Here is a 14,390-nt window from a genome sequence, read left to right as displayed (position 1 = left end):
TGACACGGCGGCCCTAAAGGATCCTGCGGATCGTAAGCAGGAAACTACTTAAATCTATTTATGCCACTACGGGTACGCTGCTCAGACCTGCCGTGGCATCGGCATGGGGGAGTAGTGCAATTGAAAAGTGGGCAGATAATTTATCATCTGACTTGGACACCCTGGATAGGGATAGCGTTCTTTTGACACTGGGTCATATCAGGGACGCTGCAGTCTATGTAAGGGAGGCTGCGAGAGATATTGGCCTCTTGGGATCAAGGGCCAATGCCATGGCAATCTCTGCTAGGAGAGCATTATGGACTCATCAATGGAATGGTGATGCTGATTCTAAGAGGGCTATGGAGGCTCTGCCGTATAAAGGTGGTGTTTTGTTTGGTGAGGGCCTCGCGGACCTGGTATCTTCAAAAAAGGACGAGGGTCCTCCTTCCTTGCTGCTAGAGGTAGGGGAAGGGGAAAAAAGTTGCAGGCTGGGGCAAGCTCCCAAGAGCAGAAGTCCTCCCCGGCCGCTGCCAAATACACTGCATGACGCTGGGGCTCCGCTGCGGGAGTCCGCACCGGTGGGGGCACGTCTTCAACTCTTCAGTCAGGTCTGGGCTCATTCAGCCCTGGATCCTTGGGTGCTAGAAATAGTGGTCCAAGGGTACAAACTGGAGTTTCAAGACGTGCCCCCTCACCGATTTTTCAAATCGGCCTTACCAGCTTCTCTTCCGGAAAGGGAAGTAGTCTGCGCTGTGATACAAAAGCTGTGTCTGCAGCAAGTTATTGTCACGGTCCCCCCGTCACAACGGGGAGAAGGCTTTTATTCAAGTCTGTTCGTGGTCCCGAAGCTGGATGGCTCGGTCAGACCGATTCTGAACCTAAAATCCCTCAATTTCTTTCTAAAAATGTTCAAATTCAAGATGGAATCTTTCCGAGCAGTGATCTCTCCAGTCTGGAAGGGGGGGATTTTATGGTGTCAGTCGACATAAAAGATGCCTACTTACATGTCCCAATATATCCTCCACATCAAGCTTACCTGAGGTTTGCTGTTCAGTATTTTCATTACCAATTTCAGACGTTGCCATTTGGTCTTTCCACGGCTCGGAGGATTTTCACCAAAGTAATGGTGGAAATGATGGTGCTCCTGCACAAGCAGGGTGTCACAATTGTCCCGTACTTGGACAATCTCCTGATAAAGGCGAGATCAAAAGAGCAGTTACTAAGAAACGTTGCGCTCTCCCTGACAGTCCTGCAACAACATGGTTGGCTCCTAAATTTCCCAAAGTCACAGTTGGTTCCGACAACACAGCTGTCATTCTTGGGCATGATCCTAGACACGGAACTGCAGAGTGTGTTTCTCCCAGTAGAAAAAGCTCTGGAAATCCAGAACATGGTCAAGGAGATTCTGAAACCGGCAAGAGTGTCGATTCATCAATGCACTCGGGTGTTGGGGAAGATGGTGGCAGCATGCAAAGCCATTCCGTTTGGCAGGTTCCATGCCAGGGTGTTTCAGTGGGACTTGTTGGACAAGTGGTCCGGGTCTCACCTGCACATGCACCGGAAAATAAGCCTATCTTCCAGGACCAGAGTATCTTTCCTGTGGTGGCTCCAAAGTTCTCACCTCCTAGAGGGACGCAGGTTCGGGATCCAGGACTGGGTCCTGGTGACTACGGATGCAAGTCTCCGAGGCTGGGGAGCAGTCACAAAGGGGGAAAATTTCCAGGGAAAATGGTCAAGCCAGGAAGCTTGTCTGCACATAAACATTCTGGAATTAAGAGCCATCTACAACGGCCTTCTACAAGCGGAACATCCTCTTCGCGTTCTGCCCGTCCTGATTCAGTCAGACAACATTACAGCAGTGGCGTACGTAAACCTACGTAAACCGCCAGGGTGGAACAAAGAGCAGAGCGGCGATGGCGGAGGCCACAAAAGTTCTCCGCTGGGCGGAAAAACATGCAAGCGCTCTGTCAGCGGTCTTCATTCCGGGCGTGGACAACTGGAAAGCAGACTTCCTCAGCAGACACGATCTCCATCCAGGAGAGTGGGGTCTTCATCAAGAGGTCTTTGCAGAAGTGACAAGTCATTGGGGAATTCCTCAAATAGACATGATGGCGTCTCGCCTAAACAAGAAGCTTCAGAGATATTGTTCCAGGTCGAAGGACCCTCAAACCAGTGCAGTGGACGCCCGGTGACACCGTGGGTGTTTCAGTCTGTGTATGTGTTCCCTCCACTTCCACTCATTCCAAAGGTGATAAGGATCATAAGAAGAACGAGGGTTCCGGTGATACTCATTATTACAGATTGGCCATGTAGGGCCTGGTATCCGGACCTTCAGGAATTACTCATAGGAGATCCCTGGCCTCTTCCTCTAAGAGAGGACCTGTTGCAGCAAGGGCCGTGCGTGTTCCAAGACTTACCACGGTTTCGTTTGACGGCGTGGCGGTTGAACGCCAAATCCTACCTCGGAAGGGTATTCCCGGTGAAGTCATCCCCACTCTACTTAAAGCTAGAAAGGAAGTAACGGCAAAGCTTTATCACCGTATTAGGAGAAAATATGTGTCTTGGTATGAATCCAAGAAGGCTCCTACGGAAGAATTTCAGCTGGGTCGTTTTCTCCATTTTTTGCAAGCAGGTGTGGATGCGGGCCTAAAGTTAGGCTCCATTAAAGTGCAGATTTCGGCCTTATCGATTTTCTTTCAAAAAGAATTAGCCGCCCCCTTCCAGAGGTTCAGACTTTCGTGAAAGTGCTGCACATCCAACCTCCATTTGTGCCTCCGGTGGCACCATGGGACCTTAACGTGGTGTTGCAGTTTCTTATGTCACACTGGTTTGAACCTTTAAGAAAGGTTGAGTTCAAATTTCTCACTTGGAAAGTGGTCATGCTTTTGGCCTTGGCGTCCGCAAGGTGGGTATCGGAATTAGCGGCTTTGTCTCACAAGAGCCCCTATTTGATCTTCCATGAGGATAGAGCGGAATTGAGAACTCGTCAACAATTTCAGCCAAAGGTGGTTTCTTCGTTTCACATGAACCAACCTATTGTGGTGCCTGTGGCTACTGAAGCCTTGGCTGATTCAAAGTCTCTCAATGTAGTCAGAGCTTTGAAAATTTATGTAGCCAGAACGGCTCGTATTAGGAAAACAGAGACTCTGTTATCCTGTATGCTCCCAACAAAATTGGGGCTCCTGCTTCTAAGCAGACTATTGCACGCTGGATCTGTGATACGATTCGGCATGCTCATTCTACGGCTGGATTGCCGTTACCGGATTCGGTGAAGGCCCATTCTACTAGGAAGGTGGGCTCATCTTGGGCGGCCGCCCGAGAAGTCTAGGAGGTTTAACTTTGCCGAGCAGCTACTTGATCGGGTTCAAACACTTTTGCTAAGTTCTACAAGTTTGATACCCTGGCTGATGAGGACCTCATGTTTGCTCAATCGGTGCTGCAGAGTCGTCCGCACTCTCCCGCCCGGTCTGGAGCTTTGGTATAAACCCCATGGTCCTTTTGGAGTCCCCAGCATCCTCTAGGACGTATGAGAAAATAGGATTTTAATACCTACCTGTAAATCCTTTTCTCTTAGTCTGTAGAGGATGCTGGGCGCCCGTCCCAGTGCGGACTCTATCTGCAGTACTTGTTGATAGTTATTGCTTTGGTTACACAAAGGTTGTGTTTTGGTTATGTTCAGCCTATATCCACTAAAACACTTACATAAATATTTTTGACTTTTGTTAATTGTGATTGGTTATTTACATTGTGCTAAGAACCGCTTTACTGTCTGCAATTAATGCATACAAACGCACTGTGTCATATTTCAGAGAGAGGGGGAAAAAATACTGATTATACTTCATAATTAGAAACCTTACAATGAAGGTGGAAACACAGAGCAATGTATACAGCATAATTTGTAAGATTATAAATAAAATTCCTCTGGAATTTTAAACCCCTTTTACTGTATATAGTCTAACATGATTTGACTCCTCTCTGTTGTAGGTGTCTGCTATCCAGGTGAAATGCTTCCATGAAATAATTTCAATTGGCCACAAGGTGTACCGATCCTATGAGCTGCCTTGGTTCCGGACTCTTAGCTGGTAGGTGGCAAGGGAAGATCCTTTTACTTTCTATTGGGTTCAGGTTTGTGTTACATCGGAAAGTTTATTTCATGTGCAGTCCAGAAGAGAGATATACTATTCACGTAACTGATGCCACATTTAATGGGTTCCTGTGCTTAAACATGGGTCCTACATATCAAAGTCTCATATGTATGAAATATAAAATAGAACATATCAAAGCTTAAAAGGCTGCAGTACATTTTATTTTCTACCAGGCAAATTACTGTGTGGTGTACTGTTGTTACTGTTTGATGACTGTCTACACCATTAGCCTATGGCATTAGTGCTCCTATATATTATGAAGTGGAATCACTCGCCCGTTTTTGTTTAACAACAAACTGTATGTGTTTTACAAAATTACATTACAACACATCAAGAATATATTATGCCCATTATAATCAATCTGATATCAACTTTATACTAGTCTGATTTTATTGTGGTCAGCCCAAAGGTATGTAATAGCTTAAATTTTAGAACTTGAAAACTTAAAATTCACCTTCGCCAGCCACCTGATATCTTTTTCCTTCTTTGCGCTAGCTAGTCTAAACCCAAGGCCAGTGTAATGTTATGATGGAGGCTGTCCATATGCAGAGCATTGCAATTGTTCCATCCCACCCTCACAATATGGAAACCCTGCACGATAGTTAAACATTTTTGGACTCTGCTAGGGTATATTGTATAAATAGTACAGGAGTACTCATTGCAAAATAGAAACACCCAACACCCCCCAAAAAAAAAAAAGTGGACAGGTGCAAATATGGTTTTTCAGTTCTGTTGTGTAGGTTAACTGCACAGTGTTACTGTAGGCAGGCGTGCTCTATACTGTAGCTTCTCTTTACCTACTGTAGTGATCCTGAATATTCTTTTTTTTTTTCTTTCATCTTATTAATATCATAGTCGTGATGTAATGCCACACGAGTTCGGCGGCCGTGCGGGATGCCATCCGAACTCAGACCTTTTTTTTAAAGGGGAAATCATTTACAAGGCAAAAACGTCCGAGTTCGGACGGCATCTCGCACGGCCACCGACCTCCTGGCGGCCTTACATCCGGCCCACATGTGGAGGTGTTGCACTCACGAAGGCAGTTTTTAAGTGATCTTTAAAAAATACAACTTGCTTTTTTCTACTCAAAGGGGAATCCTAATTAGTTCAATCTTTTAAAAGCTACTTTTAAAACGTAGAAAAAAATAGGACTTTATACATTAAAGCACATTTATTTGTGCTTATAAAGATGGTCAGACTAGCATTAATGTTCATTTACGTGTAATCTCTTTAATTATATACACTTATGGTCTGTACACATGCAGCGATTTTGACTGAACGATTTACCTTGAACTGGAACTGGCAGTAGGCGATTTTGGTCACCTGTACCAGCGATTTTGACTAACTGTGCAATCGATTTTGGCTATGGGCGATTTTGATTAACTCATTTAAATAGAGGGATGCTTTAACTTTTCCAGCGACCTAGTCCAAATTGACTTGCCTGCACAGTGAATTTTTCCCAGCGATAGCGACCTGGCAGTTACGCGCATCGCTATCGCTCGCTGTGTACACTAACTTTCTTAGCGATTTTGGCTATATAGTCAGAATCGCTGAGCCATATCGCTCCGTGTGTACACACCTTTACACATGCACCCCAGGTCCCCAGCCCCGTCTGTATTACCATGTTAATAATCTGTTTACATGTGTCATAAATTGATATTAGTATGGCAGTAAAAAAAATGATGTTGTCAGGTTATGTGTTACTATAGAGCACGTGCTCTCTTATGTTGTATTTGTAATAGTCTTTCTCTCTGAAAGGTTGGCATACCCAAGTCCTCTACGTTCACTTCAAATTAGGCCAGGACACAGTGTGACTCAGTCAGAGAATGTAACGCTGCAGATAAAAGCTGTGGTTTTTGTCCTGCTTCTAGGGTGTAACTTGAAAGCTTTAAATTTGGCACTGTCTTCAGCTGTTAGTAGGCGGAAAGGACGTACAAAAACTGAACAACAGAAAAAAAAATCATAGTGTAGCACTGAACATGCACATTTTTCTCAGTTTTCACAGCTTAAATGAAAACTGTACTTTTCAAGAAGAAGAAATGCTGAGCAGAACAATACCCCTTGAAATATTTGTAGTGTTGAGAAATATGCTCACTATGCTTTCTGTGGCTGACAGATTTGCAGACTTGCTCTGTTTAATTGGACTATTTATACACAGGCGCTGAGCCAGTGACTTCACTGCAGCTGCAAACACTGCACTCAGCTTTGTAACCTTTAGTAGATCCTGTTAGTACAATGTCCTAAAGATGTGGGAGGGGATGCATCTGTCATACTAATCTATTCATAGTTCATAAGATAAATAATAATTTAAGGTAAATCAGTTAGCACAGGGCCCTATTAACATATAGGCACACTGGGCAGCTGCCATGGGCCCCATGATTCTAGGGACATTCAATCAAGGACAAGCTGGGCCGGGGAGCTTCTTGGGAGGCAGGTAGAACCCAGCCACTCTGATTGTGCATTACGCACCATCAGAATGGACAAGCCGCAGTCTCTGCCTGCCTTCCAGCCTGCAGCTGGACTGGGAATGGCTGTCAGCATGCTGATTGGTGGATGGCTCAAGCTATCAGTCATTCACTGTATGGAAGCATGTGGAGAGATGGCGCGGGATCCCAGGAGGGACCAGTTATGATTTTTATTATTATTATTATTTATTCTTGTAAATGGTGGGTGGGAGACCCAGTTAATTGACTTTCCCAGGACCTACAGTGCTGTTAAGATGGTCCTGATTTAGCAGAAATCTCTTGCTGGGACATGGTCTCTGATAAGAGCCTTTCCTGTAGAAGAGGTGGAAGCAGAGTGGTAACGTACGCTATCACTCTGCTTCTGGGTTTAGACCTGACCAGCATAATGCACCTGCATCAGTGGGGGGCTGACAAAGAGGGATCCAGAGGGCCCTCACAGGCAAAAGATAGGCAGCAGTAGCCCATAGGCTATTATGGGCTAACGTCATCAGACAGTTCTGACAATTACCAACCAAAATGGCAGCAATCTAAGCTCTGCATACTTTCTATTTTCCCTGTCTGTCTGCTTTTCTACAGAATGTTGTTCCTATTACTAATGTGTGACACATGGCAGCATTGTAAGATACAAGAAATGTAAAAGATGCTCTTATATTCCAGGTACTTCCTTTTGTGTGTCAACTATTTTTTCTATGGAGAAACCCTGGCAGACTACTTTGCCTCCTCTATGCAGAGAGAAGAGCTTCTCCAGTACCTCATTCGCTACCATCGCTTTATATCGTTTGCACTTTATGTCATAGGTTAGTTGCCAAACTTTGCTTCACACTCATTCTAAAAGGAAAGCACAATATAGTAGTAACTTTACCAAATATGTGTACTTTGTCACAAGTTTATTCTGTCCATCTTCCCTGTAGGGAGATGGATTTTTCTATTGTTTCATGATGGTTTACATTTATTTTAGCATTAGTTAGTATGCATATTAATGTACATGTGTATAAGATTAGATGTAGTTTTACATTATCTTTGACCATGCAGCTCTTTCTGCAATTGGGTATCCATGGAACATGTGACATGTTTACCCCAGATGCTTATGTCTCCTTAACTATAATGTCCTTTAATAGACCATGGTCTAGAACACGATTATCCTGGAATCCTCTGTACTGTCTCACGGCAGATGCAGTGGAATCAGTCGGGCATATATAAACAAAAGCATCTAAATGCAACGCCCCTCTTCTCTTTCATCTACAATATGTTCTCTCAAAAGACAGGCAAGTGCCCAATGATTGGATGCTGTCTTCCTTATTCTGGTGCCCCCATATCACCTTTATTAGACATTTCATCTGGGCCACACCGCTGCAGACTATATTGAGAACATACTGTCTATAGTTACAGTTAAGCAGAAAGGAATTAAACTGTATATATGGGACAAATTCTTGTTGGACAACTCATCATTTATAAATGATGCAGCCACAGTGTTGAGGTGGGCTACTTCTGCACATTTAAGGGCCATACACACTAGAAGACATGACCAATGTGAAAGATGAACAATGTGGACGAAGAGCAATTTCCCTTGAACTTCCCAGAGCCCTGACAAATGATATTGAGTGTACACACTAAGCAATTTTTCAAACAATTTGAAAGATATCTTTGGAATTGGCATCTTTTTTTTACATATTTTAATGTTGGGGAGGCATTTCTGGGTGTGTGGGCAGGGCTGTAGAAGGGGGAACCAATTAAGTTTTTTTCACCCACTGCCCCACCAATTTCCACTGTGCCACCAACTTAATAAAAAATTCATTACAATGGGTTCAATATATATAAAATATAAACAGACCAGAGTGCCCGGCTCTCCCATTAAGACCGCGTTACTGCGCCGGGTACCTCCACAAATAATAATCGCATAAAGTCCAAAGGTGCGGCACTCCTAGCGGCTTGAATAAAGGTCAACAGCAGGGCATGAGTGTAGACAATGTTTCAATGCTTTTATTGCGGCATAAAAGACCTGATGACAATGACGCAAATAAAGGCATTGAAACGTTGTCTACACGCATGCCCTGCTGTTGTCCTTTATTCAAGCTGCTAGGAGTGCTGCACCTAGCTGAGCTGCTGACCGCTCAGCGTCTCCGTAATTAATTTTATATTGAGTTGATGGCACAGTGGGTTTATAACTTCATTGGTGGGGCAGTGGACGGAGACGCTGAGCGGTCAGCGGCTCCCATCAGCGGCTCAGCTACAATGAAGCCGCTGGAGGGAAGGGAGCTGCTGCTAGGGGGAGGTGAGCAATGTTACATTGTGGACATCGCTCATCGGGGCTCCGTACACACATGCCGTGATAAGCGATGTCACAAGTGACATTGCTCACATTGAGCATGCTGCAGGGCCAACCGCCGACCTCCAATCAACGAGCGCGGGTGCTATACACACTAGACGATGTGAACGATATATCGTTCACAATCGTCATTATCTTTCAGATCTTTCACAAATATATTCTAGTGTGTATGGCCCTTTTGGCACAATCCTGTGGATTATGGTTTGGTGCAGGCTAGTTCAGATGCAGGTAATATGCAGTGCATTAAGGTTGGGTATGAACAGTTGTTCTTCTGATTTATAAGAATGAACCAGATCTACATTAGATGGTTTGTATGTTCTCTCCATGCTGGCATTATTATTATTATTATTATTATTATTATTATTATTTATTTCTGTGGCGTCACAAGGGTTCCGCAGCGCCCAATTACAGAGTACATAAACAAATAATCAAACATGAAAACACCAACTTACAGTTAATGACAATATAGGACAAGTACAGGGTAAATAAACATAGCTACATCAGCAGATGACACTGGAATAAGTATCAGGTGGCAGAAGACTGCTGGATTTGGTGCAGTTGAAGATATTTAAAGTAAGAAAAAGGATAAGCACATGAGGGAAGAGGGCTCTGCTCGTGAGAGCTTACGTTCTAAAGGGGAGGGGTAGACAGACTGGGGTGACACAGATGGGGTACATAGAGAGCGTGGAACAGAGGGTTAGGTTGAGATTTGGCTGGGTTTGGTGAAGAGGTGGCTCTTGAGAGCAAGTTTGAAGTTTTGTAGAGAGATGGAGAGTCTGAGGGGGAGAGGTAGGGAATTCTAGAGAAGGGGTGCAGCATGGGTTGCTTGCAGGTCTTCAGGCTTCCTGTCATAGTCAAAAATCAAACTGATAGATAAATATTAGTATGATAGATACTACAACTCCATTGGGGTAGGAACTGATGGTGAATGATTAAACAAACTCTGTAAAGCATTGCATAATATATTGATGCTGTAAATAATAGTTGCACTCTAGTTAGCATCACTGTCTCAAAACTGGGGCTGATTATGGTTTGGATTCCATCGCTTTGGTCTCACCCCACAGTCGAAAAATTTGTGATATGTTAATGGTGTGTTTGTGGCAAACATCTTAAGCTAGGTACACACTATGTGATATTCAGGCCAGTCAGCTGATTTTCAGCTGTTCAGTCAAATAATCTCAGACTGTATATACTATCATTCCAAAATCATCGCCTCAGATGATTGGGTCTGACTTGCTGCACGATATCTATCCAAAACTATGAGCTGATTGTATGCACATTTTGTAGTGTGTGACTTTCCAATCTCCTGTCTGATAAATTCCAATCCATGATAAATCACTAGTGTATACTCTTGAAATATAAAGTCAGTCAGATTGCGAGTAATATCGTTGAGGTGTGCACCTAGCATTAGACTGTAATACCCCTTTTGCACTGAGCTTTTGACCTGGGTTATTGCTGGGTCTACCCAGGTCACAGCTTGGTGTAAAAGGGTCCTCGAAAAATAATCCAGGTCAAGTGACCAGGGAATCCAATGCTGGTAGCTATGAGGATTGTCACCAGGTAACAATGTACTGTAAACAGCTCGAACCGAGTTATGCTAAAAAGCTGCTGAGTGGCTGTGTAAGCAGAGGTCCGCCTCAAGGTGGGGGGTCTGTGAGTGACATGCAGGGCAGACCCAGGTTCCTTGTAATACTCCTTTCAGACCGCCCAGCTTGTAACCTGGGTTATTTCACATAAGCGCGCAGTAAGCTGGGTTGCTGTGCAGTCTGAAAGGTGCCAGGGGACATACCTTGGGTCGAGCGACCTGGTATTTCAACCCTGGTAGCGACTTCATCCCGGGCCACTGTGCGGTGTAAACGGGTTGCCGGGTCTATGCATTCCCGTTCACATCTGATCTCCAAGTGCCAGCTGCGCATGCCTCACCGCTGACGTCACCAACCCAGTCTGGGGAGGCCAGTTTTAAAGGGACCTGGCCGAGTGGCACCTGGAAAGCATCTTTGTATGGCTTCCGGGTGCGACCCACGAAATGCGGTCTGAAAGTGGTATTAATGGGGCTGACCTGGGAATAACCCTGGTTATGTGCAGTGTAAACAGGGTCTGACCCTGGTCTCACCCAGGTTGGAATTGTTTCCAGAAACCTGGGTCCAACCTGGGTTTTTGGTGGAAAAGTGGTATAAGATACAATGGGACAGGGAATGGTCTGAATGAATAAATGTTCCCTGTGATGCACTGCATACGTATGTTCTGCTACATAAATATATGTTCATTATTAGAGAATAGCCACATAACCTTAGAAGACATATATACTCTTGTCGGTCACTAATGACAAGACTGATTGTGAGAAGCATGGACCTAAACCCTTAACTAACAACCATGGTCCCAAATACCTGTGTGTGTATTGCCATGTTGATCCCTGTAATGTATTTCTGCATAATGCCTGGTGTTTTTTGTTTGTAGAAGGGGATGTTTTGGATCCACAAATGTGCATCTGATTAAATCCCTGAGTGATAGGTGCAAGAGATTGGTAACGTGTTAAACTGTCCTTTACACACAAGGGATATTTTTCGGTGCACTTTGCTAATGCAAGTGGCATTCTCGATTGTCAGTAGCATTTAATCCCTGTGTCTATTTACTTTGAATGTCACACTTCCTAAGTATTCACTCCCAATGAATACACAAAAGACGCTAACCCGTTTGCATGTTTTTGTTTTCTGTCATACAGGTTTCTGCATGTTTGTACTGAGCTTAGTGAAGAAGCACTACCGTCTGCAGTTTTACATGGTGTGTATTACTCACCCTATTTTAAGATGCAGCTCTTATAGTGCAAAACTGGCAGTTATCCTATATGCACCTATAACATTTTAAGACTTAACAGGGTCCAATTCAGTTTAAATGGAAGCCCATGATGTGCTGTTGGAATGGCTTGGAAACATTTGCAATGTTGGCACATTGCAGGCACAATATTGTTCTTTTTATCTTACACCCTCACATGGGTGTGCAGTAAAAGGAGTGATGTTGCTGTGCCATAATTATCCGTGATGTGCGCAGCTGATACACGTTGAAGATATTTGAATTGCCCTGATAGTATGCCTGTAGTTCTGCATATCTATTGAAATTAACTACTGTAATGTGTTATTTGTGGTTTTGTGGTATATTAGGTATGTAAGGTACAGTACTTAGCCACAATACAGGGATACATCTATCAAAGTAAGTGACAACTACTGTACATACATGCATATGTTAATTTCCAATATTTGTCTGGAGGGTGTCGCACAACCAGATTTTCTCTTACGTCCTAGAGGATGCTGGGGACTCCAAAAGGACCATGGGGTATAGACTGGATCCGCAGGAGCTTGGGAACACTGAAAAGACTTTAACTGGGTGTGAACTGGCTCCTCCCTCTATGCCCCTCCTCCAGACCCCAGTTAGACTTTGTGCCCAGGGGTGACTGGATGCACACTAGGGGAGCTCTCCTGAGTTTCTCTAGAAAAGACTTTTGTTAGGTTTTTTATTTTCAGGGAGACCTGCTGGCTACAGGCTCCCTGCATCGTGGGACTGAGGGGAGAGAAGCAGACCTACTTCTACTTAGTTAAGGGCTCTGCTTCTCGGCTACTGGACACCATTAGCTCCAGAGGGTTCGATCACTTGGTGCGCCTAGCTGCTTGTTCCCGGAGCCGCGCCGTCAATCCCCTCACAGAAGCCAGAAGAAAGAAGTCGGGTGAGTATGAGAAGAACTGAAGACTTCAGAACGGCAGAAGGCTTCAGTAACCAGGTACTGCGCAGCGGTTTCGCTGTGCTCCATGCTCCCACACACTTTCACCATCGGCACTCACAGGGTGCTGGGGCGCCGGCATCTTTTCATTTTCAAATTTGGCGGGCCGAAGCGTGCCGGGAAGGGGCGGAGCTTCGTCCCGCGGCTCAGAGCACCATCTTCTCCTTCAACACGCGGCTGAAGGAGACGCTACCCGGGACCTCCACATCTCCTCTCACAAGTAACGGGGCGTAGTGTGGTGCATTTTATTATTATTTAAGCAGCACTGGGTACATATATCTTTTGACGGGATATATGGGCGCTGGGGTGTGAGCTGGCATACTCCCTCTGTGTCCTCTATCGGGGCGTCATTGTGGGCCTGTCACCTAGCTGAGACGTTCTGTGTGTTTATGGCGTCAGTCAACATAAAGGATGCGTACTTACACGTCCCGATATATCCTTCGCATCAGGCCTTCCTCAGGTTTGCGATACAGGATTCTCATTACCAATTTCAGACGTTGCCGTTTGGGCTTTCCACGGCCCCGAGGATTTTCACCAAACTCATGGCGGAAATGATGGTTCTCCTTCGCAAACAAGGGGTTACAATTATCCCGTACTTGGACGATCTCCTGATAAAGGCGAGGTCCAAGGAACGATTGCTGAGAAGTGTAAATTTGTCACTGTCGGTTCTGCGACAGCACGGTTGGGTACACAATTTGCCAAAATCTCAGTTGATTCCGACCACTCGGCTGCCTTTTCTGGGCATGATTCTGGACACGGATTTACAGAGAGTATTTCTTCCAGAAGAAAATGCTCTGGAACTGCAGACGATGGTCAGGGAACTTCTGAGGCCGACGAGTGTGTCAATCCATCACTGTACTCGGGTTCTGGGGAAAATGGTTTCGGCGTACAAAGCCATTCCGTTTGGCAGGTTTCATGCCCGGGTGTTTCAGTGGGACAGGTATCACTTGCACATGCACCGGAAGAATAGTCTATCTCCCAGAGCCAGAATTTCTCTCCTGTGGTGGCTACAAAGTTCTCACTTCCTAGGGGGACGCCGGTTCGGTATCCAGGATTGGGTACTTCTGACAACAGATGCAAGTCTCCGGGGCTGGGGCGCAGTCACCCAAGGAAGAAACTTCCAGGGGAAATGGTCGCTCCAGGAAGCTTGTCTCCACATGTTCTTGAGTTAAGAGCCATTTACAACAGCCTGCTACAAACAAGAAGCCTTCTTCAGGGTCGACCTGTCCTGGTACAGTCAGACAACATCACAGCGGTGGCACATATAAACCATCAAGGCGGAACAAGGAGCAGAGCGGCAATGGCGGAGGCCACAAGAATCCTTAGCTGGGCGGAACAACACGTGAGCGCCCTGTCAGCAGTCTTCCTACCGGGAGTGGACAACTGGGGAGCAGATTTCCTCAGCAGACACGATCTCCATCCGGGAGAGTGGGCTCTTCACCAAGAGGTATTTGCAGAGGTGACAAAACGTTGGGGAATTCCGTTGATCGACATGATGGCGTCTCGTCTCAACAAGAAGCTCCCGAGATATTGTTCCAGGTCAAAGGACCCCCAAGCCAGTGCAGTGGACGACCTGGTGTCTCCGTGGGTGTTCCAGTCGGTGTATGTGTTCCCTCCACTTCCTCTCATTCCAAAGGTACTGGGGATCATTCGACGAGCAAGGGTTCAGGCGATTCTCGTCGTTCCAGATTGGCCAAGAAGGG

General features: G+C 45.4%; 1 protein-coding gene across 1 annotated transcript in view; it reads left to right on the top strand.

Annotated features, from left to right (window-relative positions):
• Nucleotides 1–14,390, top strand: part of CDS1 (CDP-diacylglycerol synthase 1) — a 163,549-nt gene that overhangs the window by 94,000 nt on the left and 55,159 nt on the right. The window contains exons 4-6 of the mRNA XM_063919902.1: nucleotides 3,964–4,061; nucleotides 7,247–7,386; nucleotides 11,638–11,696. Coding sequence (XP_063775972.1) covers nucleotides 3,964–4,061; nucleotides 7,247–7,386; nucleotides 11,638–11,696 — 297 coding nt within the window. The remainder of the gene's footprint in view (nucleotides 1–3,963; nucleotides 4,062–7,246; nucleotides 7,387–11,637; nucleotides 11,697–14,390) is intronic.

This window comes from Pseudophryne corroboree, chromosome 1 (assembly GCF_028390025.1).
Source record: "Pseudophryne corroboree isolate aPseCor3 chromosome 1, aPseCor3.hap2, whole genome shotgun sequence".
NCBI lineage: Eukaryota > Metazoa > Chordata > Amphibia > Anura > Myobatrachidae > Pseudophryne > Pseudophryne corroboree.
This window is presented reverse-complemented; position numbering and strand designations above follow the sequence as displayed.